Here is a 25,709-nt window from a genome sequence, read left to right as displayed (position 1 = left end):
CCGAGATAGCGATCCTTCATGGTGGGTGAGTGCGCTCAGTGCCCAGGTGTGTCAGGGACCTCAACTTGACTATTCGCTTGGTCGTGTGCGACCCAGCATTGCATCTTACAATTTATAAGCGAAATTCTCACGTTGGCCGATCGCATGATCGGTCACCCGGGTGAGCAATTGGCTGAGGAGTAATGCGGCGACATCAACACAGGTACCTAGGTAAGAATGGTGGCCATGGTGCGAAGCGAAGTGCGTCAAGCCGAAGGTCTCCGAGCCAGGCCAGTATGAAATGGTGTTCGCTGTGTGACAAACAGCCCGATCTTGAAGAAGCGACCGAAGCCCTGGAGCTTGATGGAGTGCGCGCAGTACTAATAATATGGTGTTTCGCACAAAGGACACGAGGAAGCTACTGCACCTGATGTGGACATCAGGGAAGCCACATTCGTGGGTCGCCTTGTAGCTAGAAAGAAGGAGTACCTACCTGGATAGGTGGTGATGAGGGTGGTGGTGGTGATGGAGGGAGCTGGAGGATTGCTTTTTCCGGTTCTCACTGCATCAGACTGCGGCCCAGTCTCGATGCGGCCCAGTCTCCACAATTTCTATTGGCCGGCATTCACAACCGCGACATCATCTTCTTGCCCGTCTCGGAAATATCTCGTTCCTTCCTGGGCATCTGTACAACAACACTTGTTCGATGACAATACCTGGTGTTTACTCGATGATCAAGAATTGCAAATACACATCTCCGTCGATCAGGGTGAGATTCCCTCCAATGAACGAGAGGGTGGGCGACTAACTATACCTTCACGACCAGGTCTGTACCTGGACTCAACGTCAAGACGAGCTCGTTACATTGTTGGCCGTGCAACATGATCTGTTTCGAAAGTCTGACGGAGCAGCGGAGGTCGCGCCCAGTATAGATTTGTTGACAGGCTGTGGCGTGTTGACAAAGATATCCTATTCACTCGAGTGTGTCTCCATTGACCGCACGCGAGCCCCAAGCGCGTTCATGACCAGCATCATGGCATATACATGGTGGCGCCCGTGTGGCCGAGCTCGTCCGCTCAGCAGCTTTGTGCGTTTGAACCATCGGTAATCGCTGCAAGTCCAGATTTCAGCCGAATGAGGTCAGATTAAATGAAGGATCGAGGGATAATGGCTGCACGATCAAACATGAAACTGTTGGTCGGAGGTTATTTTCACGTCTTGCGGGTTGCCCCAGGGCGTTGCTCTGTGGTCGCATCGCCTCGCAGAATGGATTTATGTCGCAGAGCAACCCCAAGGAATCGAGGAGATTTACAAGGTGTTCGACCTACTCTCTGCACATCCGCTTCATGATACACCATTGAACCATAAGCCTGGAATCATACACGCACGCCAAATTGAGCTGAATATCGCTCATTATGATGTATTCCCTTTTCTTGGGAGCGTTGCTGCTGGCAGCATACTTTATCACAGCGATCGTTACATTTTGGCTTCGACAACGCCACTTTGCTCACTTCGTCCGAAGGTCGAATATAGCATACGTCAAACCCATGATCAAGAAGCACGGACTACCATTTAGTATCGACCACAAAATTCGCATGCTGTTCCGAGAACCTGAAGCCCTCTTCGGGCAGTATTACCTCAAGAAATACGATGTGTCCGGACCGACACATGGCATTTATGACTCGCTTGGTGGTCTTAAAGCGGTCCATTCGATCGACGTAGAAAATTTAAAGGCCGTCTTGTGTACTTCATTCGGCGATTGGGTCGTATCCAAGGCTCGACGTCAAGCATTGAAGCCACTCGCTCAAGGAGGAATCCTGACGACCGAAGGAACGGAATGGCTCCATAATCGCAAGTTCTTCCAGCGACATCTCAATTCGGTCAAGTCGCGCGACATGCGTGATGTGGAGGGCGATATTCAATTGTTGTTTGTGGCAACCGGAGAGGTCAACGACGAAGGCTGGACCTTGCGAGAAGTCAACATGTCCGATCTGCTGCAACGATTAACGTTGGATGCTTCGACGCGATTTCTTTTCGGAGTCACAGCCGAGGCACAGGTTTCTGGAATGCTGGAGTCCAGCATGTCTTACTCCCCGGAGAAGCGCAGCGACATGCAGACCGCCATGGCCAAATACACCGAAGCGCTACAGTTTATTCGTACCATGGTCACAGCACGAGGTGCATTAGGATCAGCGGGATGGATGGCTGACAGTTTCAAGGTAGGATCGTTCTCTGTTCGGTATCGTCGTGTGTGAACAGGTTTGCTGACGTTCCTTTTCCAGTATCGCCGCGCATGCAGGTATTTGCAGCAATTTGCGGATCTGCTCATCGAAAACGGTTTGAAAAATGCCGAGTCCGCAGGTTTGATCAATCAGATGTACGTTGAGCTCCGCGATCCTATTCAAGTACGCGACAATCTCCTCGAACTGGTGCTCGGAGGCCAGAACATGACCTCGTCCATTCTCGAGTGGGCTCTCGCGGAGCTCGAGCTTCGCCCGGACGTGTACAAAAACTTGCGCACAGAGATCCTCGCAACTTTCGGACCAGAACATTCCATGGAGAATGAAAAGCTCTCTGATCAATCGCCCAAGGTGGAGATGACATGGAATAATTTGAAGAAATGCGAAACGTTGCAGAACGTCCTCAACGAGACATTACGATGCTACCCGACGCTTGCCAACATCAACAAGGCCGCAGCGAGGGATACGATTGTCCCAAGGGGTGGTGGTCCCGACGGCAGTCTGCCAGTCGCTGTGTCCAAAGGTGCAACATTCACATGCAACATCTTCCTCATGCATCGCCGCAAGCAGATATGGGGCGAAGACGCTTGGTAAGTCAAGTCGTGGATCTTACCGTCAGCGCTGAATTCAGTCCAACATCTTCTCATGCGTCAAAACAAGTCTAACCGCAACGCCACAGGGAATGGAATCCCGAACGTTGGATCAACCGCTCTGTCGGCCCGGAGTTTGCTGCTTTCGGAGGCGGACAGCGGATCTGCGTGGGCAAACAAATGAGCATCACCCAGATGTCGTTTGTCCTCGCACGTTTCGTTCAGCACTTCGAGGCCATCAAGGCTCCTGATGATGCCAATAATTTGGCGATGCAATATCGACCTGTGCTGGCTCCGAAGCGGGTACGCCTCTTTTTGAAGCGCAGTTCATAGATCTTTATTGCAGGAGAATAGACTGCGTGGCTTGAGTAGGATCGCTTGGGTTTCTGAACCGGTATCCATGCGATCTCGGCAATGGGAGGCGTCTGTCAGCGTTTTTCGTTTGATGTTTTATTTCAAGTAATGCTATTATAACGCTGTTAAAGTCCCGAGAAATTCTGCTGTCTGCTATCCAAGTTACGTAAAGTACGTCACATTCGAAGCAGGCACAATTAGCTCCGGCCGTCCACCATTGTCGTGCTGTTCAACGAGCTGCATACCCAAAATGCAATGCATCAGTGATGGGAGTTTCCCGATCATCCTTCTTTTGTGCCCCAGTCTCACCAATCCACGTGTGCGCCTTTGAACATGTACTTGAAATCTTCACCGGGCTGGATATCGTGGGGCAGCTGCGTCTCACCCTTGCCATGCATGGCCCATTCATAAGTCCACGGCTCCCCAGGACGCATGGAGACGAATTGGGTGCCCTATTTGCTCTCGTCTCCGACGTGTGTAGGGATCGGAGGGAGATCGATGAGCATGAAGCCGTCCGGGCCGTCACAGCCCTATTGTCCACTCCATGAGAAATTGGAGCGTCATGCTCAGAAGTGGTGATCCGTCCCTATTCACAATTAGCTTCCAATTATGACACAAGAACACGTCGAGGAGGAGGAATTTTGAGCACTACCCACCCTCGATCAGTCTGATCCAATGGAGGCGGAGAAACTCGATTTCGGCACCCTCGCCATATATGCTCACCTTGATTTACTCGAATCAAACTGGTCTCGTCAGTGATCGCTGGCCGGTCTGGTCAAGGCTCTGCCTCCTCTACGGCCTTGATTAAAACATCCGATTTAGAACCGATGATCGATCACGGCTCTCGGAGATCTCTTGCTCGCCGACTCGTGATTTCGCAACCTGTGTGATCTTTTACGGTTCCCCATTCCCACATGCTCACATCGCTACCAGACCAATGTAGACGAGATGTCTCACCGGCCTGGAGCTGATCCCGGTAACGCAGAGGCAGAGGACATTGAACGCCCTTTTCAACAAGGCCTTACCTCAGGCTACTTGTGGGTCACTGACCGGAGCACGTTCAATCCTATCCAGTCCCGATGAGTCATTGAACCTCGTCCGAGTATTCGTCCGGCTCGAAGCATTTGACTGTACATGTACATTCAGATGTCATGGGCTCCCACGTCTCGATTGGTGGTCTACGAGCGCATGCTCCAAATCAGTGCATTGATCGCCTGGCCTGACACAGCCAAGCTGACAGTCAGTTAACAGATCGGGAATATCATTTTCGGCCGTCGAAAATGTCTAGATGCGGCTCCATGTCCATGGCGACGGAGCAATTTGCATGTTCGATTCAAAGTACTCCGGGGCACGCAGGGCTACAGGCAGGTCAAGGGAGGCCGGAAGCTGGCTTTTCCGTGTTCCGGGCATCGTGGAGAAGTCTCGACTGCCACGCGGACGTCCTTGGCTCGCTGACCGTTTCCCCCAAAGTCAAAAATCTCAATATCTTTAGGGCTTCGTGGGCTTCGTGCCCAGGTGGGCTTCGAGAATTCCTTATGGCCGACGGCGGCCGTCCGGGATGTGCCGGTCGATCATTCATCATCATGAGATTCACATTCCAAGGCTATCAGCGACGAGATGCGCGAAAGTACCAGAGCTGGGCTAGCTCTCGTTTTTCAATCTCAATCGTATGTCCGACGGCGCAAGATATGTCATGGGCGGTTTTCGACCCGAAGAATGTTCTAGGCGCTCGCAGTATTTCCTTTTGAAACGAGCCTAAATTGCCTGGTAACATCTTTGCCTACCTAAGTATCTATACGAGACTGCCGTGACTGCTAGGGCGGCCAACGGGATTGTACTGTAATAGTACGCTCCATATAATTTTATTACAGTTTATTGGAGCCGTAGTATGCGTGAACGGTCTGAACACAAAGATGATCTCGCTGTGTACATAATTCTGCCCAAGTGAGCAGCAGAGATGATTGATACGCGGTCATCATTCAAAGTCTGACGTGGGGGAACGTGATTCACATTTGTCCGCCACCCGTAATAATAATGTCTCGCTAGACGATGGACACGGTAGCAATGCGCAGCATTGAGGTAGGCAACAATGAAGATTCATCACCGTTGGGCCCGGGCTCACATCGAAACTACCTACCAAAACAAACTTCGCCACGACAGAGCTTATTGCTGTCGATACGCGAATGGTTACTGTACAGACTTTTTGCAAAAGCGGTCGACATGCAAGACGCATGGCAATGGCAATACCGGGGATAGGACTTTTCTCCAAACCGAACCTTATTACTGTACAATACCTAGGTATTATCACGCACCAGACGACGACGATGATGATGATGCATGCATGCACTACCACTACGAATGATGCTAATGTACTGTACTGCACCGTCTGTTGCTGTAGTGCTGCCCACACACACACGAAGCACAACAGAAACGCACTCCGAGAGACGGACACTATTGCCCGCCACTCCACGCGATCGCTGCTTATTATCATCACGCCTGTCCGAAACCGAGCCGATTCTGGCCCACCTGCAGGCACAGATCATCTCCTGTCGACATCATACGATAGACGGCTTACGAACTGTACATCTACATAGCCGTCTAGCCTTCACGATTTCACCTTTGCCATGATCAAAAGGCGACCACTGTACAGCTTTCGTAGGCTCAACTCAAATGTCAATGAACGAAGTGCTCTTCTCCGCCACCGACAGGCTGGCTCGTGGTCTTTTCCATGTTTCTGTAAATTCGTGCGGGCATACTGTAAATTTGTCACCATCGGTGAAGGGATTTCCAGCCGTTGCAGCACATGAAAGTAGTGACACGCACCGTTGACCCCGAATCCTCACGGAGGGGTCCATCCGGGGGTACGTAGGATTGACTCCGCCAAGCCGGCCGCAATCGTCCCATGAATGGGTTGGCCTTTCAATTGCTGACCAAGCTCCGGAGCGAGGTAATAGGCTCCATGCATGCCGGCATCACCACTCCTCTAACAACTTCTACTTCTTGCACGTACGCTTCTGTGGACTTGGACATTCCGGTATCGCAACCACCGCTGGAAGGTCAGCTCGCGACAACATGGACGGCTCTACCAACGGCTCGTCCCGTCGAGGTTCACAATGGCTACCGCAAGCTGACCTCGAATACTCATATGACGACAACGGCCAAGACGACGACGGAGGCAATGGCGATGATGACGGCGACGGTGACGACGGCGATGGCGGTCGCGACTCTAAGCGCAGGAGAATCGCGCGAGCATGCGACATGTGCCGGAAGAAGAAGATCAAATGCGATGGCAAGATGCCAAAGTGCAGTCACTGTGAAAGTTACAAGACGGAGTGCGTCTTCACGCACGTGGAAAAGAAGCGGGCCCCACCCAAGGGTGCCAAATACATTGAAGGTTTGGAAAATCGGCTAGGCCGTATGGAAAGTCTGCTTCGTCTGTCAGGATTACTGGCGGAGGACGATGGTGGGCGGACTGATTTGGGAACCCTGGAGAAGCGACTTGCAGAGCGGCGCGCAAAGGCTGACGAGGCCAGTCCTCTGTCGCCACCGGGTGCGAATAGCTCTAGTAAGGATGGAAGTACTCCCACCTTAGCAGGAGACCCGCGAGACAGACAAGAAAGCACTACCACCATCGGCACTGCCGGTCTCTCGGGCAGTGCGGAGTCCAACAGCGACGGGCCGACGAGAAAGAACGGAAAGGAGGTAGACGCGCTCGCCGATCAGATGTGCAGTCTCATAACCAACCAGTGTGGTGAGACGAGATACATTGGATCATCTTCCGGTTTCAGCATTTTTAGTCCAAAAGGCATACAATGGGTCAACGAGAAGACTGGTGACACTGGCTTTCAACACATGATCGCTTCGGCCAATGACGACCAAAAAGGCGGTTGGGATCATTGGAAACCGGAAGTCTTCGACGACTTGTTCGAGCGGAAAGTCTTTAGAGCGCTGCCTCCGCGCCAGGAATGCTACGCACTACTGAAGGACTATTTTGAAAATTTCAATTGCATGTTTCCGCTCTTCCATGAGCCCACTTTCATGCATCTAGTGGACAAGCAGTACACCCTCCAACCGTATGAGGGCTCTGGGTGGTGGGCGAGCTTGAATGTGGCGCTTGCCATTGCGCATAGGTTGCGCGTGATGAGCAACGTCGTCAGCCATGAAGAAGACGAAGTCGCCTGGGGCTATCTCAAAAACGCCATGGCCGTCATGTCGGAGCTCACATTGCGCAATACCGATCTCTTTTCCGTTCAAGCTCTGCTCGGCATGGCATTGTTCCTACAAGGTACACCTAACCCGCAACCGTCGTTCTCCTTGGTCGCCGCAGCAATCCGCCTTGCTCACTCGATCGGTCTCCACAAACGCGGCTCGGGTTTCAACCTGAACGACGTTGAAAACGAACAGCGCAAGCGCGTTTTCTGGATCGCGTACTGTCTCGACAAAGACATTTGTTTACGGTCAGGGCGACCACCAGCGCAGGATGACGACGACATGAATGTGGAACTTCCCTCCGAGAATCCGCCAGACAATGTAGGAAACATTCCACTAGCCCAGGAATCAGAAGGCCGCCGGACAATGAATCTTTTCCGATTGATGTGTAGATTCGCAGAGATCCAATCGCGGGTCTACAAGCAATTATACTCTGTCCGGGCCAGTCGACAGACTGATGGGCAACTGCTAAACACAATCGGTGACCTGGACGCGCAGCTTGAGGAATGGAAAGACAGTATTCCGTTGGACTTTAGGCCCGAGCACGAGATCAAGGCCGCTCACACTCCGCTCATCTTCCATGTGGTGGTCTTACACTTTGCCTACTACAACTGCCTAACAACCATTCACCGCATGAGCGTACATCACGGTTATTGGACGAGCCGCCTCAGCGACTATGCATTGCAGGGTCTCAACGCGCGACCTCTGAATCCACGTGTCTTCATGAGCGCTGCACTCTGCGTGAACGCGGCTCGGACGAGCATCGGTCTCATTCGATACACACCACAGGGTGACTATGCTTGTGTCTGGTAAGTGACTCGACCCGTGAAGGTTGGTGTTATGAAGCATTCACTAATGTGTCTGACAGGCTCATTCTTTACTATCCCGTCTCTGCACTCGTTACCCTCTTCGCCAACATTCTACAAAATCCCCAAGACGCCCGCGCACGATCAGATCTGAAGCTCATGAGTAGTGTAGTGTCATTCCTGACTATGCTTGAACGCGACATCATCGAAGCCAACAGCAACGTGCGACGCATGTTATCTGTCTGCGCCGAATTCGAACGAATCGCGAGCGTCGCGCTCGACAAGGCAGAACGTGAGATGCGCGGCCGAGGCAAGCGGAAGCAGGCCGAGCGCGAACGAGAAAAGGCCATGAAGGAGGCTGGAAGCGGCAAGGTAGCCATGGGTCTAGAGGAAGGCAAAACGCTTGAACAGATGCAGATTGAGACCCAAGCTGCGTACCGTCGACCAGTGGACACCGCAAGTCTGCGAGCAGCAAGTGCTACCGGCAGTGTCAACAGTGGTAGTCCCGCGGCCAGTTGGCAAGCTGGTTCACCAACTGGCGCTGGGCCGGAGTTCTTATCACCATCGCATCCTCCGCGGCATCTTCAGACCTCGCCGCTGCACCAACACAGCGGCCAACACTTGAATGGCAACTTCATGCCACCGCAACGACCAAGCTCGAGTAATCCGCCGCAACAGCAGCAACAGCAACAATCATCACAGCACTATGGCTTCTCCCCCACACAAGCCAACATGCCTACTAATGGATTTTCACCCCCCGACTTCAACACACTTCCTTCACAGCCGCATCAAGCACAACAACAACGTTCCAACGGCGCACATTTCCGTCCTCAACAACAATCACAGCCACAAATCTACTCGCCCACTTCCAGCAACACCGACCAGCAAGTCAATGGCAGCAACGGCGAGCACTCCAATAGCAATTTCGGCATGACCTTTGGCGCCTCACCCACGATGGGCAACGGAGCCTTCCAACAGCCCTTCCTACCTCAGGACCTCTGGCAAATGCCTATGACTCTTGAATGGGATTGGGCGGAGGGCCTGGGTCTTGGAAGCTTCACTCCAGGTCCAATGTTCGACGCCCCGAACCCATATCATGATGTCGCCGGGCAGGGGATGTCGGATCTATCAGGATCACATCTATCGGGACAGCAACATGGGATGGGACCGCCGCCGCCGCCGATGTAATCGGTCGAATTTCGCTTTACGGGAAGGCAATGTTTATGATTGAGCGAGCGAGCGAATCGGATTTCTTTTGTGGCGTTCATCGGTTGGGCTCATGACTTGAAAGGAAAGGAGAATGCAGCATCTCCGGTCTATGGATGCGATACCGCGTCTGATTGCTTTTTCTTGCGGTCTGGTGTTTCGCTGTATCAATGCACAGTGTGGTCTCTGTATGAGGAACAGATTATCGAGGGAAAGTCTTCGCTCAGTTTCACGAAAGATATCTGGCGAGGTCGATATCCTAGAAGAACTCGCCATCCTTGAACGAATATTATGACTATATGTACGATCAATCCACACTCTTCACAAAATTGGTCTTGATACAATCGACTTTCGCTAGCTCGCGTCGTCTTCGCGGGACTGTGAAGATGAACGTACTGTGTTGATAAAGATGTACGGAGGGCGATTTGCAACGCCAATAAAGCCGGTCAAACAATGGACGTGTGCACAAGTGTTCTCGGCTGCTCAGCATCCAGTAACAAGCTGTAGCCGCTTTACCCACAATCAGATCATATTCTCCAATTCTCCCTTAACATTCCCAGCCCTAACCAAGAAAAGCGACCGCTGATATCATTGGCGTCATCTGGCGATCGTACGACGCCCCCGGCTTTTTTGCGGTATATCAACATTGGTCAATTGGTTGCTGTTGTGCATAATAATTATCATCATCACTGACCGCATCAGGAGTTGTTCAGACCTCACCCTTTTGCGCGACTTACATCTCTCACTTTTATCCTCATCATCTCTTTGGTTTGGCGAGTTCTCATTTGTCTCTCTTTCACCGCCGTACACAGGAGCGCACGCGCTCTCAAACAACAAGTATCGTTCTCTTGAGGTGCATCATCAAATATGGCGCCTAAGAAGTCGGCGAGCAAGGAGCAGGCCGCCGCCATTGAGCGAGCCAAGCTCGAAGAGCCTCATGGTTACGAGTTCGGCGGACCGTATGTTACTCTTCATCCTGGCCTCCGTGGCTCCAGCAAAAATCGCCAATAGATTAACAGCTAACTTATCCGTACCCTACAGTATTGGCGCAGCACTCATCACAATCGGTCTTCCCATCGGCTGCTATGCATTCGCATTCCTCTGTAATGACGTCTCAGGTTGTCCGGCACCGTCCCTCCTTTCGCCTAGCAAGCTCTTCTCTCCGCCAATTTTGTCCAACAAGACTCCTCTCGTGCATGCGCTTGACACGCTCAAGGCCGAAGTCGGTTGGCCAGGTTTTGCTGGCCTGATCAGTGTCGAGGCCGCTCTGGGCACGTTCGCCTGGTATGCGCTGAGCTTGCTGCTCTACGTCATCCTTCCTGCTACCGAGGTTGAAGGTGTGGAGTTGAAGAGCGGCGGCAAGCTGAAGTACCGCTTGAATGGTGAGTCGTGTACCTTGTGTTGCAACGATTCTACATCGAATGGACCCTGACAGCTTTCCTAGCATTTCTCTCCGCGGTGACCACGCTGGTGGCTTGTGCCGCAGGAACTTTCGTCCGCGGCCCGGACTTCCAAGTCTGGGAGTTCATCAACCGAAACTACTTCCAGCTGCTTACTTGCAACATCCTCATCTCCTACGGCCTTGCCACTTTTGTCTACATCAAGTCGTTCACTGTCAAGTCGGGCAATGTTGACAAGCGCGAGCTTGCTGCTGGCGGTCATTCTGGCAACATCATCTATGACTGGTTTATCGGTCGTGAACTCAACCCTCGCGTTTCGATCCCTCTCGTCGGCGAGGTTGACCTCAAGAGCTGGATGGAGCTACGCCCTGGTATGCTCGGCTGGATCATGCTTGATCTTGCTTTCATCGCCAAGCAATACAAGAGCTACGGCTACGTGACCGACTCCATTCGTACGTGTCTTCAAACTATCCTTAACAACGCAAAGTTCGTTGTATGCTAATCAAGATCGCAGTTATGGTCACTATCAGCCAAGCCATCTACGTCCTCGATGCCCTCTACATGGAGCCAGCCATCCTCACTACCATCGACATCACAACCGATGGATTCGGCTTCATGCTTGCCTTTGGTGACCTCGCCTGGTTGCCTTTCACCTACAGCTTGCAAGCCCGCTACCTTTCCGTGCACCCCGTCGTTCTCGGCCCGCTCTACGTCGCAGCAATCCTCAGTGTGCAAGCCGCCGGCTACTGGATCTTCCGCAGCAGCAACAACGAAAAGAACCGCTTCCGTACCAACCCCAAGGACCCCAAGATCGCCCACCTCAAGTACATGGAGACCTCGGCCGGCTCCCGCCTGCTCACCAGCGGCTGGTGGGGTACCGCCCGTCACATCAATTACCTCGGTGACTGGCTCATGAGCTGGGCCTACTGCCTGCCCACGCTCCTCGCCGGCTACAAGCTCACCGACAGCATCATGTACCCTGGCACACGCCTCGTCTCCACGGAGGGCATGAAGGGTGCTGCCATCCCTATCACCTACTTCTACATGCTTTATTTTGCTATCCTGCTCATTCACCGTGAGATGCGTGATGAGGAGAAGTGCCGCAGGAAGTATGGCAAGGACTGGGAGGCGTACTGCGAGAAGGTCAAGTACCGCATCTTGCCGTATGTGTACTAGGTCAGGAGAGTGTTCATCGGTAAGAAATGCCGAAATCTTCTTGAGACAGCTGATATCTAGAGGGTGTGAGGGTCATCGGAGACGGAATTGAAGGAGACGAGGAGTGTATTTATAGGGTTTCGAAATCGTCGCTGCCCTTTCTTGGACATGCAAGAAATTAATTCAATCTGCAATGGAGTGGATGCGCATCCCGGATTTCACCTGTAAAATGCTTAATAGTCGTGACTCGTCAAACCCGGTTTGTTGCTGCTTCAAACAACCCCTGCTTCCACTCCATCACAAGTTGCACAGGCTCTTGGTCGCACAAAAGCACGACGTAGCAATCGACACATCCGCCGTCGCCGCCGCCACAACCAACAACTTATCCACAATCCTCGCCTCCGCCTCCCTGCCCAACTTCATCAGACACGTGTGAAATCCCTTCAGCGCCCAAACATTGTTCGGATGCTGCAAAGCCCTCGGCAGAGTCTCATCGAACCCCAAATCCGCACTAAACACCTTCGCCGCATCCTCCACATGCCCCTGCTCGAGCAACAGCGCCCCCAGCGCATGCCGCGGCGGCTGCATCCAACCCCACGGCTCATCATAGGGTAGATCATCACTCAAATGCACGGCCCTCCGCAGCGCCGCGAACGCGACCTCGTACTCGCCACGACGATACTCCAATTCCCCATCGAGCATCGCTGCGCCGACGGCGAGGATATCGCGGCAGGTATTGTTGAAGAGCGTGCGAGTCTCGAGCACGCGGGCCATGGCTCGAGTGAAGAGTTCTCGGGCCTCGCGGGCTTCGTCGATGCGGCCCAGCGCGGAGAATGCCATGCCCCGGCCGTAGTACGTCATGGCCGTCGTGACGCAGTAGAGTGTGCGATCGGGAGGGAATACGATCTCGAGAATCTCGGACCAGCGGCCGAAGCGGATGAGGACGTGGATTCGCATCGACAGGAAGCCTTCTAGCCAGTCGGCCATGGGCGGCGATTGGATCCGCAGGAGATCCTCCGGTAGAGATGCTTCGAGCTCGGAGACGGTTTGTAGGGCTACTTTGAAATTTCCGGCGAATTTGGCGGCGTAGATTCGGAAGTGGTAGTCGTGGGAGCGGTATAGGGAATAGAAGTTGAGCGCGCCGGCATGAGCCAGGTAGCGTTCATCGGCTCTGATGGCGTCGAGATTGGAGGTCATCGCCTGCCGGTAGTCTCCACATAGGATGTCTATGTGTGTGGACATGTGATTGAGGTGGCCGGCATCTGGACACAGCATTCGAAGTGCATCGGCCGCCACGAGCGCCTTCTCAGGTGTAGGAGACATTTCCATGAGATGAATGTACAGATGGAGGATTCCAGGATGCCGAAGACCATCTACGTGGGCCATGGCCTTTTCCAAGACTGCCTTGGTTTCCGAAGTGCGACCACCGTCCCGAGGTTTACCGGTCTTCACGTTCCAGAGACTCCAGGGAGTCAAGTTCATTAATGCATCTGCGTAGAGAGCTGCTATGTCTAGGCTGTGACCATGAGTTTCATACACCTTCTGCATAGCATGGGCGTAGCCTGCATCCCATCTCGAGTGATCCGCCGCTGCATCATTCTCCGGATACCGGTATTCGAGGGCATCGATGAGTGCTCGCTCAAGAGGGGTTGCACTGTCTGCAATGGCTTGCTGTTTGGCCTGCTGGCCAGCCTGATGTGCCCTTGCAACATTTCGTTCTAATTCATCCCGATCGAAGATCTTCCATGGCTTATTATAGTTTGGTCCTAATGCGTATGCCAGACCCCAGAATGCCATGGGGTTCGCATCCGCCTTAATGCTATTCTCAAAGCAGATGATTGCTTCTTCGTGGTTGAAGCCATAGCACCAAATCAGTCCACGATTGAACCATGTTTGCGCGGATGCAGATTTAGTCGTGATTTTCCATTCATATGTTCCTAGATTGAAGTAATTCTCGTGCGTGATAGTCGACGACATTGGCTCCGTGGCCGACCAATATGCAAGATGTCAACTTATGGAAATTTGCGAGAAACGGGATTCATGTCCGAAGATGCTCTGTCTTGACGAAGTTTCGAATGGTCGGGCAATGTCACAAAAATAAGAAGTTCAGATTCGAAATGAAGGTGAGGTCCAATGCGTCGTCGGAGCAGGGTCCTCGTCTGTTGTTGTGCCCCAAATCGTACATCGCGTGGCTCTGTGATGTCACCGAAACAGCTGCACGTCACTACAAGTCGCACACATATCTCTATTCGCTCGTCCACGTAATGCAAGCGTCCAGATGCATACTGGAATCCGATTAATTTCTCGACACTTCGCCTTCACGACATTCAATCGTAAAGCAATAAATTGTACAATTATCGCGACCCGCTCAAGATTTTCAACCATGTCATGGATGGACTCATGGTCAAGGCCATCTGCCAATTCGAAGATCCCAGCACCACTATATCTTTCCCACGAAGATGTCCCGTATTGCCACACATGCGGTCGTGTAATGAGCTCCAAGAAAGCGACCAAGAAACAAACAAACATTGTCAAATACTGCTCAGACAAATGCCGCTCACGCAAACCCGGACCGATCGACCGCAAGATCGAACGGACCATTACCGCCTTGCTCAATGAAGAAGAAGATTCTGGAGTTCAGAACACGGCTTACAAGTCTAGAGTGGTGAAGGGCGATCACCGTGTCGTCGTGACCTGCGATGAGATTGAAGAAGCCGTCTTTGGCAGCCGCTTCGATCCCGAGAAAGTCTACGGACGACGGAAGAATCGTAAAAGCCGTGCGATCGGCGACCCCAAGGCCGAGTGGAAGAGCGTCGACATGGACTCGGACCACATGACTCACAGCGAAGAGTCCGAAGATGACCGGGACTACGACGAGAACGACGCCGTGCTCGGCGTCCGCGTGCGACCTCCCCAAGCGGAATCTGAGGTCAATTTCAGCGTTGGCGGCGAGCGCGGCAAGGCAGAGAAGATCACCGAATCGAATGATGATCGAGAGAAACGACTGCAGGGTGCCAAGCGTGCTGAGGAGAGAGAGATGGTCCGGCGGGCGGCGAGGCGAGGGATTGTGTTCGGATTCAAGGTTGCAAAACGCCATGACTCGCCGCAGAAGCCGCAGCGGCGGTCCAAGGCGAAAGCCGAGGCGAAAGGAAGCGCTTCCGAAACTGAAGATGGGGATGAGGAGACCGAAATTCGCAAGGCGGAAGCGCTGATGAACGGCACTGTAGTGGAGCCATCGTTTGCGAAGGGTGACTGGTCGATTCGATGGCGAGAATAGCGAGATGGGATTGAGTACTCACATCCATCTCCTCTCTATAGTCGAGTGGATGTATAGTACGAACAGTGAGCTGAATCGTTAGAACAAGAGCGTGATGAATGGCGCCTTTCAGCGCTTTGGTCCGGCCGATTCTTGGCCACCAATATCAGTGTATCAATATTAAGGCAGAAGTTCTCAGTGTCCAAGCACAGCCTTGGTGCTCCAGATCGGTAAAATCCGAACTCAATACATCACCATAGTGGTCGAAATGGTTCGGGTCCGACAAGTTGCTTAATCGACAACCAGTTCGATTGACCAAGTAAAATACATGTATAGAATCCAGCAAGACCCAAATATGAGCACTCTGTGATATGCGCCAAATACTCCGTGCGTACCGCGCTAAATGAATCAATGCCGATATTGGGCCACTGGGTACTGGCAGCACTGCTGGCTAAATCAATCATCATCGACGAAGCTCCCTCCGTCTCCCACGAAGCTCCCATCATTGCTTTCTCCTCTTTCCATCTCTGCGGCGGTAGCTGTGGATTGAGAGACAATGCTAGTCGTGCTGGCCACTCGTTGGAGCTTCTGCCGTTTTTTGACATGCACCTCATCGTCGTCGTCATCTTCATCTCCACCGTCATTCAACTCGTCGCGGTCGCGCTTTCCATCACCTGTTCCTGAGGGCGCTGGCGATGACCGAGCGCCATTGACTCGTGACGGCGGTGCCAAGCTCTTTGGTATCTTGCCTGTTGCTCCGCCACCTGGTGTCCCACCCACTCCTTCCTTCTTTGCTTTGTCTTTTAGACCTTTCTTCAGCAGCTTTTTCCGCACGCCACCTCCACCGCTCCCAGCTCCTGACAGACCTCCATTGCTCTTCGATGATAGCGCCGCATCGTCGTCATCATCGTCGGCCGCATCTTGACTGGGATTTGGTGTACCTCCGCGTGATCCTGCCGGTGTTGCGCCGTTGTTCATCTTCGCCATCGCATTCCGACTCGCCGCTCGTCCGCTCAAGCCCATGCACTGCTCGAGATGTTTCGCGAAACGAGTGATGAGCAGACTACGCTTGCAGCTAGGGCAGGTATGCCATGGAACGTACTCTCCCTTTCGGAGCTTTTCGTCAATTTTGCTGGCCTTCTTCTCGCCCTTTTCCAATTTCACAGTATTATTGGCAGCACCGTTGCCATCCTCGTGTGAAGGCGAGCCTGGGTTGGCTCCATTCTGGTCGTTCGCATCCTCGCTCGCGGGTGTGCCCTCTCCCTTACTGTTCTTCGCTGCAGCTTCACGCTCTTTCTTCGACATAGGACGGCCGGTCACGTCGGATTTGAGGAAGGGGTTACCATAGATGTCGTGACCAGGTCGGCGGGACCAGGGCCGAAGGTCGCAATAGATGGTGCTGGTTGGTGGATCACTGGTTGCGCCGCGGACTTTCGGCGCGAGTGGTGGATCGAGTAGTCGTGGGAGTTTGCACGTTTCGCAATGTGGTAACCGAGTGCTGGGATCCAGTTTCGTGAGCATCAGTTTGTGTTCATGGTGTTTGCGGATTACGACGTCGTGGATGATATTATGTAGTGTATCCTCGAGAATGCGCTGGGCGATGCGCGCCAAGTTGGAATCCGATGACTTGGACATGGCGAGATGAGCTCAGTCGCGTTACTGAGCGCGCGCCCGAGATATCGACGATCGTGCCTGCTGTATCATGTGGTCGGAAATGTGAGAGATCCCCTTGAAGCTATCTTGCATGTTCGGTCATATCGGCATGGTCCAGCACAAGTTGTGGGGCTTCGGATCTGACGCCGCGGCGGTGCTTTGCGCGATATGAATCCGAGTATGGTCTGTACTTCGCAGCAATTGTCTGGAAAAGGCAGGAGGGTGTTCGCGCGTTGCCGGATGGGACAGCCCTTGCGATGCGACAAGATACTTACTTGTCGTATCAAACAAAATTTACGCTGCAATGGGCGCGGGACACGTCCGAAATGCGAGCGATCGGCTAGATGTCACATCACGGACGATGGATGCAGGGTCACGTATGTAATGGCCGTTGACGGCACGCGATCTGTCCGCGACCGCCAGTCACGTTAGGGTTGGTCTCTTAGGTTTGGGGTTGGATCAATTCAGTAAATCTCGTCGACCTTCTTCAGGGGGGAATGTATAATAATAAGATTGATCAATTCACGGCGACTACAGTGCATACATGATGTTGCAGTGGTTCCGCCTAGACTGGCCTTGTGCTCATTGCTCGCGGAATCATCTCACCAGATTGGGACGGAAAGCTTGCGACCCAGCTCGTGGATCAAACATGCAGCTTGCCCAACAAACTACGCCGCAAAGTATCGTGACAATGTTGTCAGCACTAGATACGTGGGTCTCAATGAGTCACTGTCAATACCTGACGCACTGCACTTGGCTCTTGTAGAGGAAGTGATCTGCTAAGAGTGTAAACTTTCATGAACTGTGTGGCACAGGCAGGTGTTATGAGACCGGAGCCACACGCTGTCAATTTCAATCATTTGTTGACGCCCAACACTGTCCAACGACTCCTACTGAAGAAGATCTAAATCCTCATTCGCAGCCACCACCTACCTAAAAGGAATCTTTGTCGAGAGCACCGGGATTGAATTGACCTAACGACGAGTCATCGCGGAACTCCAACATGAGTGCCTTCACCGAAGCCAATCGAAAAGCGTTCAAGTAAGTTGGGTCTTTTCCAGGCCATCTACACCCACCAAAGCAAGTCATGTCCTGACCACTCCAAGCGACCTTTCCGCGGAGTACGACACGAAGCCATGGCAGCACAAGATCGCCAACCAGGTTGCCGAAGCTCTACAATCCCGGAAAGATTGGCTCGGAGCTCGTCTGATAGATCCTGCGAAGCCGATTCCTTCACCCGAAACTCCTGAAGTCCGCCTATTGGATTATGCTTGTGGTACTGGCTCCATCACTCGTGCATTAGGACCCTATGTGCACACGATCCGCGGCGTCGATCTGAGTGACAACATGGTCGTCGCGTACAACACCGCGGCGACAAAGTCCGGATTGACGCCGCAGCAAGCTCGAGCCGTAGTCGGAGACTTCTGCGGAGAGGAGCAGCCAGCAGCCGGCTCGGAGTTGCAGGGCGCCGAGTTTCACGATTTCGATATCGCAGTAATCGGACTAGGTTTCCATCACTTCGAAGATACGACACGCGCACTGCGGCGTCTCAGAGATCGAGTCAAGCCAGCAACGGGCGTGGTCGTGATCGTAGACTTCCTGCCGTCCGATACACCCCAGCACGGACATCACCATCATGGTCACCATCACGGAAATCGTCACGCGCATCATCATGGTCACAAAGAAGCCCACGAAAAGAAACCAGGCCAGGAGTTCCCGGAGATGCAACATACCATCAAGCACGATGGGTTTACCAAGGAGCAGCTGCATGGCATGTTCACCGCAGCTGGACTGGAGGATTTTGATTTTGCGGCTTTAGAGGAACCGTCTGTGATGGAGCTTGCGAGCGGTACAGTGACCAAGACGTTATTCGTGGCCAAAGGGCGACGCGCAGCAGATTCAAATTAGCCATGGCAGTAGTGACACCACAAATTCAGTGGGAGGGCCGAGATACAGCCCTGCTTGGTAATGCTAGTCTTTTCGATACGACATTGTCACGTCCCAAGCCAGCGTGAGCAGATTCGCTCATGGCGCTCGTGATCTGTATCATCTCAAATTATCTGCGACCCTGCTTCATCAAGATCACAAGGTTCCGGGCCCGTGGCCAACGTGCTAAATGACCGCATTCGACACCAAAAAGTGATAAACAAAGTCATAAATGGTCGGTCCGGGATTACTTATCCACACGCAGGTTCTTCGGCGTACAATTCGCGATCCCCAGAGTTTCCCCCGTAGACGCCACCATCCAAGATCCACTGCTCATTGTCATCTTCATCCATCTGTACACGACGCCAAGTTGTTCGTTTCTCCCTCACCGTATCCTTGCCCTTGGCCTCTCGTGCCACGGGCCGAATCAGACCCGATGCCAAAGGATTGCGGCTGAATGCGCCACCACCACCGGTCGTTTGGACCGGCGCGGCATAGTCATCGTCATCCTTGCCGTCGTCGTTAGAGTTGAAGTCAGGGTTTTCGACCTCCGCCATACGCTTGACAATCCTCCCTCCAACCAGATCAATGCTAGCAACGACTTTCCTTTTCTCGTACTCAGGCCGTGCGTTCCATTCGATTTCCCGTAGTGCTTTCTGCTGTTTCTTCAATTGCTGTGCGCGTTCCGCAGGACTCGCCCACATGTTTGTGCCGGCGGTCGGGATGTCGTAGTCGGCCGCCTCGTCCCGGATGTGCGTCCGGCGCGCATTGTTCGCCTGGAAATTGAGAAGCTTGTCTCGATGGGCTTGTGCTTTGGCGCCAGCTTCGTCATCCGAGCCTGCTGGTGTCGCGGCAGTGGAGGAGAGTGGTGATGGGGCGGCGGAACTTCGTCCGGATAACGCGGCGGCGTTTGCGAGGAAGTCCCTTCCAGTGTATGCTCGTGCTTTACCTTGTGCGACGTCGGCGCGCTTGTGCGTGGCGTTGTTTGCTTTCATGCGCTCTTCGCCACGCTCCTCTTTGAGTACCCTAAGAACCTTTTGGATATCGTCGGCATTTAAGAGCGGCGTGTTGCAGAATGTGCATGGCCCTAGACCTTGCTTGATGCAGATGACTTTCCCACAGTTCAGACAGTTTGGTGCCACGTCAAGCAAAGGATGTCTTGTAGCCATGCAATTACACATACGCTCTTTATTATCTATGGCTGAAGTAGTAAATGCAGGATTTGTTTGTAACTCAAGACTTCGAATTGCAGAGTCAAGATCACTTAAAGCAGTAGATGCGCCATGCATGGCTGTACCGCCAGTGATGTTGACTTTGGTCTTCGTGGCAGGCGCCGAGGACTTGGACGATTGTGAAGAGCCGCCTTTTTTCGATGATAATGCGTCTGATATCAACGGACCAGCCGCGGATGGAGGAGCCTTGGAGGTGATTGGCTTCGTCGTCAGCGAGGCATCGTCAGTGATGAGCGGGAGCTTGGTTGCATCAGGCTTTTGGCGAAGTGCAAGATTATCTGCAACCTGGTCTTTGTGCCTTTGGCGTGCCGCCGTGGGCATGTAGTCGTCCTCGTTTCGCTTCTGGTAAGCCCCAGCAACATCACCGGAATCTGCAATCCGTCGCGGCGGTAATGCATGGATTTGAGGCTTTTTCTTTCGCGGCTGCCGTGCTTGGGACGGACCTGGTCCGGCAGGTTGCGGAGTCGTGGCGTTCGTCGGGGCTTCTGATGGAGGTGTCGACACGGAAGGCTCTTGTCTCCTCTGGTTATAGCTTGTAATGAACTCTAGAACTTGTGGTCTACCACCCATGAGCTCAGCCAGATGGTCGGCAGCAGCCTGTTTTGATAATGAATTTGTATAGGCAATGACCGCTTGTGCCGAGTCCTGATCCAGCCCGAGAATCTGTGATAGTCGTGGGACTGCCCATTGTTCCACAGATGCAGCCATGTTGTCGACCGAGCCTTTTGACGAGCTTTTTTCAATATTTGATTTTTCTTACCAAATCAAATCGACTGCGGTCCTTCCTACCAGTAGACTGTGACTCAGTTGGTTTCCACCGTGAACCAGAATTCTGTTGTAATTTGTACGAGGTTCGGAGCAAACAGCGGGGTCCAGATATCTACGGATTCCTACTGCTTTCGAAAGTGCTGACGTATGTATGATCGCGGACACCTTTCCCGGAATACCTTTTCGAACGCTCTCTCCTTGCACCTCTAGTCCGTCAAATCCATGACTCTATTCTTCGTACATCTGATGACGGACATCGCGGGAGCGCGCATCGAGTCACGGGCCGGGCCCGGAGGGAAAAACGACAACCGGGTTCCGATCACTAAGAACTCTCCAGCGCCTTCGGAAAGGACCGTACCTTGCTCACAACGTCACGTCTGAAATGGATGCTCGGTTAAACATGCAGGCGTGTTGAAAGCATCTGAATTACGATCGAACGTGGAGTGTGCGGCGATGGAAAATGCGCAGAGTTGCAGAATTTCAGAAACCAAAATTACATTCGCACTGAGTACAGTCTTGCGCAAAACACGCTCCGCTACGAATCACGATACCTCCCTAGCCGTTTCGTTGCCGAATCCTCTCTTGATCATATGATAATTCCATCTGAAAGTAAAGAAAAAAGAGCTCTCACATGTTAGCTCAACGAAAATGCTCGTCTGCCCACAGATATCGCTGACAGCGAATCTGCGGTGAGCAAGTAGAAAACAACGAGATTGTCACCCAAACAAGAATACAGTGCAGTAAAGACAGTCGCTGACCCCTACTTTAAGCAAAGCAGCCTCCCAGTGATCGCAAACATGAACAAGTCAAGAACTTCGCCTTTCGTGGAAATAATGGCGAAAATGGGTGCGCGAATGTTTTCTTGCAGCCCTCATCATCCACTCAGGTCAAATCCCGAGTCGTGCCAAAAGGCGCATCAATCACATTCTACGCAATCTGCTCTCTTGGCTGAAGCTGAAGAAGGAAGTCGTCGGTCTGAACTCCGACATCTTTCGTTTCGTTGCGATAGCGGATTTCTTGGGGTCGATCCATGGGAGGAACGCCGCCTGGGATACCGCCATTTTCTGCGAGTTGGGTTAGCAAATTCATGTCAAGCCCGAAGGATGTGATGATGGGGGAAGAAGTGCTTCGTCGTAACGGCTGCCGAGTTTCGTAATGCGGCAACGAGATTGTGGGGTTGGAAGCCACAAGACCGATTGCTGATCAGTCGCTTTGGTGCGCCAACAATGATAAGGCAGGTGTTGAGAGATACGTAGTGCCGTGCTTTAGACGAGTAGGAAAGACAAAATGCTAAACGCTGAGCAAGGAAATAGCAAATAACGTACCAATAGCATTCATGCCAGTCGGGTCGGGATACGCGTAGCCAGGAGCATCACTTGAACCACGAGAGCCTTGTGTCGCAGGGTTAGGTGGCACCATGGTAGGCGTGTGCGGTTCATCATTGGGACGCTTACGACCAGGTTCTCCAGGAGTTTGCTGTTGCGGCATCTGGCCACCAGCTTGAGGTTGCCCATACATAGGTGGCGGCTGGTGATAGCCTTGAGGCGGTGGCGGATACTGGCCCGGTTGCTGCTGGCCTTGCTGCGGTTGCTGCTGTTGCTGTTGCTGTTGGAATTGATCGCCGCGACCGTGCGAAGGAAGCGGTTGACCATAGGCGCCATAGAGCTGTGTATTTGCTGGTGGCTGTTGTCCACGCCAAACAGTGTGGGCAGGCACGAAAGCTTGAGCCTGAGAGCTCACTGGAGTGAAGACACATTCCTGCGAGAATCGCTGACAGTTGGTGCAGCGACCATCCTCAGATTGATCAAAGCCAGAACAACGAATCTGTACCTCGCGCGTGAGTTACACATCTCTGGAGTTTTAGGTTAGTTGCGACGGGCTTACCTTGCGTCTCCGACAGTAACGACACGCGATGGCGGTCCTCTGACGCGGTGCTGGTTGCGCGGCTTGATACGGCATCTGTGGTTGCGCATAGTGAGGGTTGTAGATGGCCTGCGGCGGCGGGAGCGCGCGATATTGATCGGGATGTTGCGGTTGCAAGGTCTGCATGGTCGGCGCGCCTTGAGTCATCGGCTGTGAAATGGGCGGAATCTGTTTTGTGTGATCGACATTCACGTTAGAGACGTCCGCAGACAGAGCAGGATCGATAGAGCTCATGATGAAGCGATGCGATCGGCAGTTTCGCCGCGATGGATGATGATGATGTTGATGAAAAAGCGCGATGAATTGTTGAAGGGTGTGTGTTGTTGTGACGTGTACCAATTTGTTGGCAGCGGTGCAAGTTTCGAGGTGGTAACAAAGCAGGCAGAGATGAGGGTTTGGAGGCAAGAAGGCAAAATGGAATTGCGTGGGCGACGCGGAGTATGGCAGTATAAAAGGCCGGGGGACACGGTCGATGCTTGGCGGGGTGCATGCATGTCATTAGGAAATTCCGGACTCACCTGTGCATTCGCTTGTTGATTCTGCCTTGGCGGGTACTGCGCATTGGTTTGTTGCGGAGACCATTGTTGAACTCCTTGGTTTGGGAACATCATACAGCGAGTCTGAAATGAGTCTGATGTTTATGATATACTAAGGATATCCAGGTGTTTTCGATGTTGGGTTGACGCGCCGAACGGGAGGAAAGGGCCGGGACGGACGCGGACTTGAACGAGACGACTATGCGACAAGACTGTTTGATGGTGCCACTAGGTCCTCTGTCCGCCTCAAGGCTCCGTCGCGATCACGAATTGAGATCGCGGCAGAATGCTGGTCGGCGTCGTGTTGGCGCTTCGTTCTGTATTAGCAAGTTCGTGTCTGAAGGTATGCGCGCGCGAGCGGCTTTGTTGCTCGCTGAGGGGAATGCGTCGCGCGCGACCGCAGTGAAAGCAACAACGACGAACAATGTCAGCAGTATTCGTCGCGGGTACAATGATCGACCGTAGCTGCGTTGGATACAGTCGACTGGATGTTGATGTTGCAATCAGATCTACGCGACTGATAAGAAAGTAGGTATGCGCATGTGTGTTTTTCCTCTCACTTCCTCCTGTGGACGCAGCAATAGAAGGAAAAGAAGAAAGGGAACAAAATGCAAAGAAAGAACAAGAACCGCAATCGACAATTTGCTTTACGCGCTGCTCCTCGGACTGGTCCTCCGAGCTTGCGACAGCTATACAACGTGCGACTGAAATGTGAAAGAGAGAAGATCTGACGGAGCGGCTCTTGATCAAGGACGGGCGAGCGGACGGCGTGTTTTAGTGGGGTAGAACGGGCAGTTTATTAGCATCAAGGCAAATCACTTGCGACACTTCCGTCGGTATGAGCAGAGACAGTCCGGGATAGTGGCAGCAGCCTGTCCGCCCGAACTTCCAGATGCTTGGCCCTCAAGGGTAGGGGACGATAGTGGAAGGAGGGATTGCCAGGGCAGGATCTGACGTGTGACGAGCAAATTGAGAGTTTGCTCGTTGGCAGGCAAATCGCCGGTGGCATTCTTGTCTTGTTGAGCAAGACAAGTACCTTTCTTCCATTACCGAGGAACGCTTCATCTGCCCGAGTCGGAGGACGAACAGCGACGACGGCGACGACGACGACAACGACTACTACTACATTCTGCGATTTACGACAACCATCACCAACGGTGACGTGAGCTACCACCTGCACCTTGGGCAGCGCGACCGCCCTTTTTCCCGCGCTGGAGAGTGTTCCATAGCGGATCGTATCGTATCAGAGAGCGGGAGGGAGGGAGGGATGGGATGGATGCTTCGGCTCGATTCTAGGAATGGGAACCGTTGGTGTGAAGTGTGTGGTGTGAGCGAGCCGAACAGCCAGAAACGTCACGCTGCCCGTCCCGCAGTGACCTGACACACCAGTGGACGGTAGTCAAGCGATGCATCACCTACGTCGAGAACTGGAGCAGCGTGAAATATCTGTTCCTTCGCAGCGCGCGTTTTCCTCAGCGACATGTGGTCCATGCGCTTGGTGTGAGAGGAGGATAGGCTTCGAAGGTCCGGGGAGGTTGGTGATGCGATGCGGATGCAGGTCAGGTCACGATTCACATTGTGAAATAAACGAGAGCTTGTACTGTGCTACATAATTCATGTGAGGGAATGCACGGCTCCGCACACCTGCACACGCGCCCACACACACATGCATACCACAGACTTTCACTCTTTGGTCATCGTTGGTCTTTCTCCACCACACCCACAAGTTGCAAACATGCTGTGTATGTATGCATCCTGCACGCCCGCCTAGCCACGGGCCCGCAGATGACTCTGCTGTGCATGGCTCACCTATCATTCTTGCCAATGAACGCTTGCCACCTTCCGCCCGCCTCTTTCCGATGTGCATGAGGGTACGATTTGTGTATGCGCCAGGACAGGAGACCTGGTCATTTGCAGATCCTGAGAATTAAAAATCTGCATTCCATATTCCCTCACAAGCTGAATTGACAACGCTGTTTGATTGGGCCTGCACCGTATGTTGGGCGTTCACGTTGGTCTGTTCCCCGATGCGCGCCGTCAGACGATGGCCAGGGTAAATGCACGCTGCCGTTCCGCTGACGGACCGAGGCGACCGCACAGGTCGACCCAGCCATGTGACCGTTGAACTTGCCCGGATGGAGATTTCAAGAGACATCAACGAATCGACGAAACAAAGACGACCGCAGTGGATCTCGAAAGAGAATTTATGCTGGGCTGACGATCAAGCATGCCACAAAGATACCACATGAGTGACACGGATACTGTCACCTGTGCGCATCACAAAAAGATAATGCATGGGCCTCGCAACTCCTCCCACGCCTTGTACCCTATAAAACAAGGACACCTGCACTGATGTTGGGGTGCGGCACACACACGTCACTCCAGGACGTGTTCACCGAATAATTTTCTGCTGTCGCCGGGTTACTGGAACAGACAGCCGGGGATTGCCGTTTACGGTTATGGGCAAGGCTTTTCA

At 53.0% G+C, this 25,709-nt stretch overlaps 9 protein-coding genes across 9 annotated transcripts; 5 read left to right on the top strand and 4 right to left on the bottom strand.

The window, feature by feature from the left end:
* Positions 1 to 1,526: 1,526 nt before the first annotated feature.
* K489DRAFT_406321 (cytochrome P450) lies at positions 1,527 to 3,142 on the top strand (the record flags this gene model as incomplete). The annotated part of the gene is made up of 3 exons (XM_033607240.1): positions 1,527 to 2,198; positions 2,262 to 2,809; positions 2,899 to 3,142. The coding sequence occupies 3 exons, from the start codon at positions 1,527 to 1,529 to the stop codon at positions 3,140 to 3,142; spliced, it is 1,464 nt and encodes a 487-aa protein (XP_033464689.1).
* Positions 3,143 to 6,169: 3,027 nt separating this feature from the next.
* Positions 6,170 to 9,778, top strand: K489DRAFT_397890 (uncharacterized protein). The gene is made up of 2 exons (XM_033606922.1): positions 6,170 to 8,181; positions 8,241 to 9,778. The coding sequence occupies exons 1-2, from the start codon at positions 6,236 to 6,238 to the stop codon at positions 9,364 to 9,366; spliced, it is 3,072 nt and encodes a 1,023-aa protein (XP_033464688.1). The 5' UTR covers positions 6,170 to 6,235; the 3' UTR covers positions 9,367 to 9,778.
* Positions 9,779 to 9,918: 140 nt separating this feature from the next.
* Positions 9,919 to 11,960, top strand: K489DRAFT_349183 (Delta(14)-sterol reductase; the record flags this gene model as incomplete). Its single annotated transcript, XM_033602393.1, is given in 4 exon segments — positions 9,919 to 10,343; positions 10,426 to 10,766; positions 10,829 to 11,277; positions 11,292 to 11,960. 4 exon segments carry the CDS (start codon positions 10,252 to 10,254, stop codon positions 11,958 to 11,960), a joined length of 1,551 nt encoding a protein of 516 aa, XP_033464687.1. The 5' UTR covers positions 9,919 to 10,251.
* A 276-nt stretch (positions 11,961 to 12,236) lies between these two features.
* Positions 12,237 to 13,916, bottom strand: K489DRAFT_397888 (uncharacterized protein; the record flags this gene model as incomplete). The annotated part of the gene is made up of 1 exon (XM_033606921.1): positions 12,237 to 13,916. One exon carries the CDS (start codon positions 13,914 to 13,916, stop codon positions 12,237 to 12,239), a length of 1,680 nt encoding a protein of 559 aa, XP_033464686.1.
* A 264-nt stretch (positions 13,917 to 14,180) lies between these two features.
* Positions 14,181 to 15,455, top strand: K489DRAFT_375777 (uncharacterized protein). The gene has a single exon (XM_033603757.1). The coding sequence runs from the start codon at positions 14,323 to 14,325 to the stop codon at positions 15,214 to 15,216; it is 894 nt and encodes a 297-aa protein (XP_033464685.1). The 5' UTR covers positions 14,181 to 14,322; the 3' UTR covers positions 15,217 to 15,455.
* A 220-nt stretch (positions 15,456 to 15,675) lies between these two features.
* K489DRAFT_292621 (uncharacterized protein) lies at positions 15,676 to 16,797 on the bottom strand (the record flags this gene model as incomplete). Its single annotated transcript, XM_033600225.1, has 1 exon — positions 15,676 to 16,797. A coding segment is annotated over one exon (1,122 nt), but the record flags the coding sequence as incomplete, so codon positions are not given.
* A 1,054-nt stretch (positions 16,798 to 17,851) lies between these two features.
* Positions 17,852 to 18,756, top strand: K489DRAFT_310929 (S-adenosyl-L-methionine-dependent methyltransferase; the record flags this gene model as incomplete). The annotated part of the gene is made up of 3 exons (XM_033600742.1): positions 17,852 to 17,889; positions 17,955 to 18,487; positions 18,554 to 18,756. 3 exons carry the CDS (start codon positions 17,852 to 17,854, stop codon positions 18,754 to 18,756), a joined length of 774 nt encoding a protein of 257 aa, XP_033464683.1.
* A 269-nt stretch (positions 18,757 to 19,025) lies between these two features.
* K489DRAFT_310030 (uncharacterized protein) lies at positions 19,026 to 20,714 on the bottom strand (the record flags this gene model as incomplete). The annotated part of the gene is made up of 1 exon (XM_033600673.1): positions 19,026 to 20,714. One exon carries the CDS (start codon positions 20,712 to 20,714, stop codon positions 19,026 to 19,028), a length of 1,689 nt encoding a protein of 562 aa, XP_033464682.1.
* A 1,259-nt stretch (positions 20,715 to 21,973) lies between these two features.
* On the bottom strand, positions 21,974 to 23,205 carry K489DRAFT_22999 (uncharacterized protein). The gene is made up of 2 exons (XM_033599806.1): positions 22,659 to 23,205; positions 21,974 to 22,598 (listed from the first exon to the last, which is right to left on the bottom strand). Exons 1-2 carry the CDS (start codon positions 22,929 to 22,931, stop codon positions 22,065 to 22,067), a joined length of 807 nt encoding a protein of 268 aa, XP_033464681.1. The 5' UTR covers positions 22,932 to 23,205; the 3' UTR covers positions 21,974 to 22,064.
* Positions 23,206 to 25,709: the final 2,504 nt, after the last annotated feature.

The sequence above is a fragment of the Dissoconium aciculare genome, assembly GCF_010015565.1.
Source record: "Dissoconium aciculare CBS 342.82 unplaced genomic scaffold K489scaffold_1, whole genome shotgun sequence".
NCBI lineage: Eukaryota > Fungi > Ascomycota > Dothideomycetes > Mycosphaerellales > Dissoconiaceae > Dissoconium > Dissoconium aciculare.
The sequence above is the reverse complement of the archived record's forward strand: the minus strand, read 5'-3'. Positions and strand labels throughout refer to the sequence as shown.

Excerpts from the sequence above, each read along its gene's own strand:
- K489DRAFT_375777 (XM_033603757.1), top strand. The coding sequence starts at position 14,323 with ATGTCATGGATGGACTCATGGTCAAGGCCATCTGCCAATTCGAAGATC.
- K489DRAFT_397890 (XM_033606922.1), top strand. The coding sequence starts at position 6,236 with ATGGACGGCTCTACCAACGGCTCGTCCCGTCGAGGTTCACAATGGCTA. Across the intron at positions 8,182-8,240 it reads GGTGACTATGCTTGTGTCTG|GCTCATTCTTTACTATCCCG; the intron begins GTAAGTGACTCG and ends TGTGTCTGACAG.
- K489DRAFT_22999 (XM_033599806.1), bottom strand. The coding sequence starts at position 22,931 with ATGAGCTCTATCGATCCTGCTCTGTCTGCGGACGTCTCTAACGTGAAT. Across the intron at positions 22,599-22,658 it reads GTTACTGTCGGAGACGCAAG|ATTCGTTGTTCTGGCTTTGA; the intron begins GTAAGCCCGTCG and ends CGCGAGGTACAG.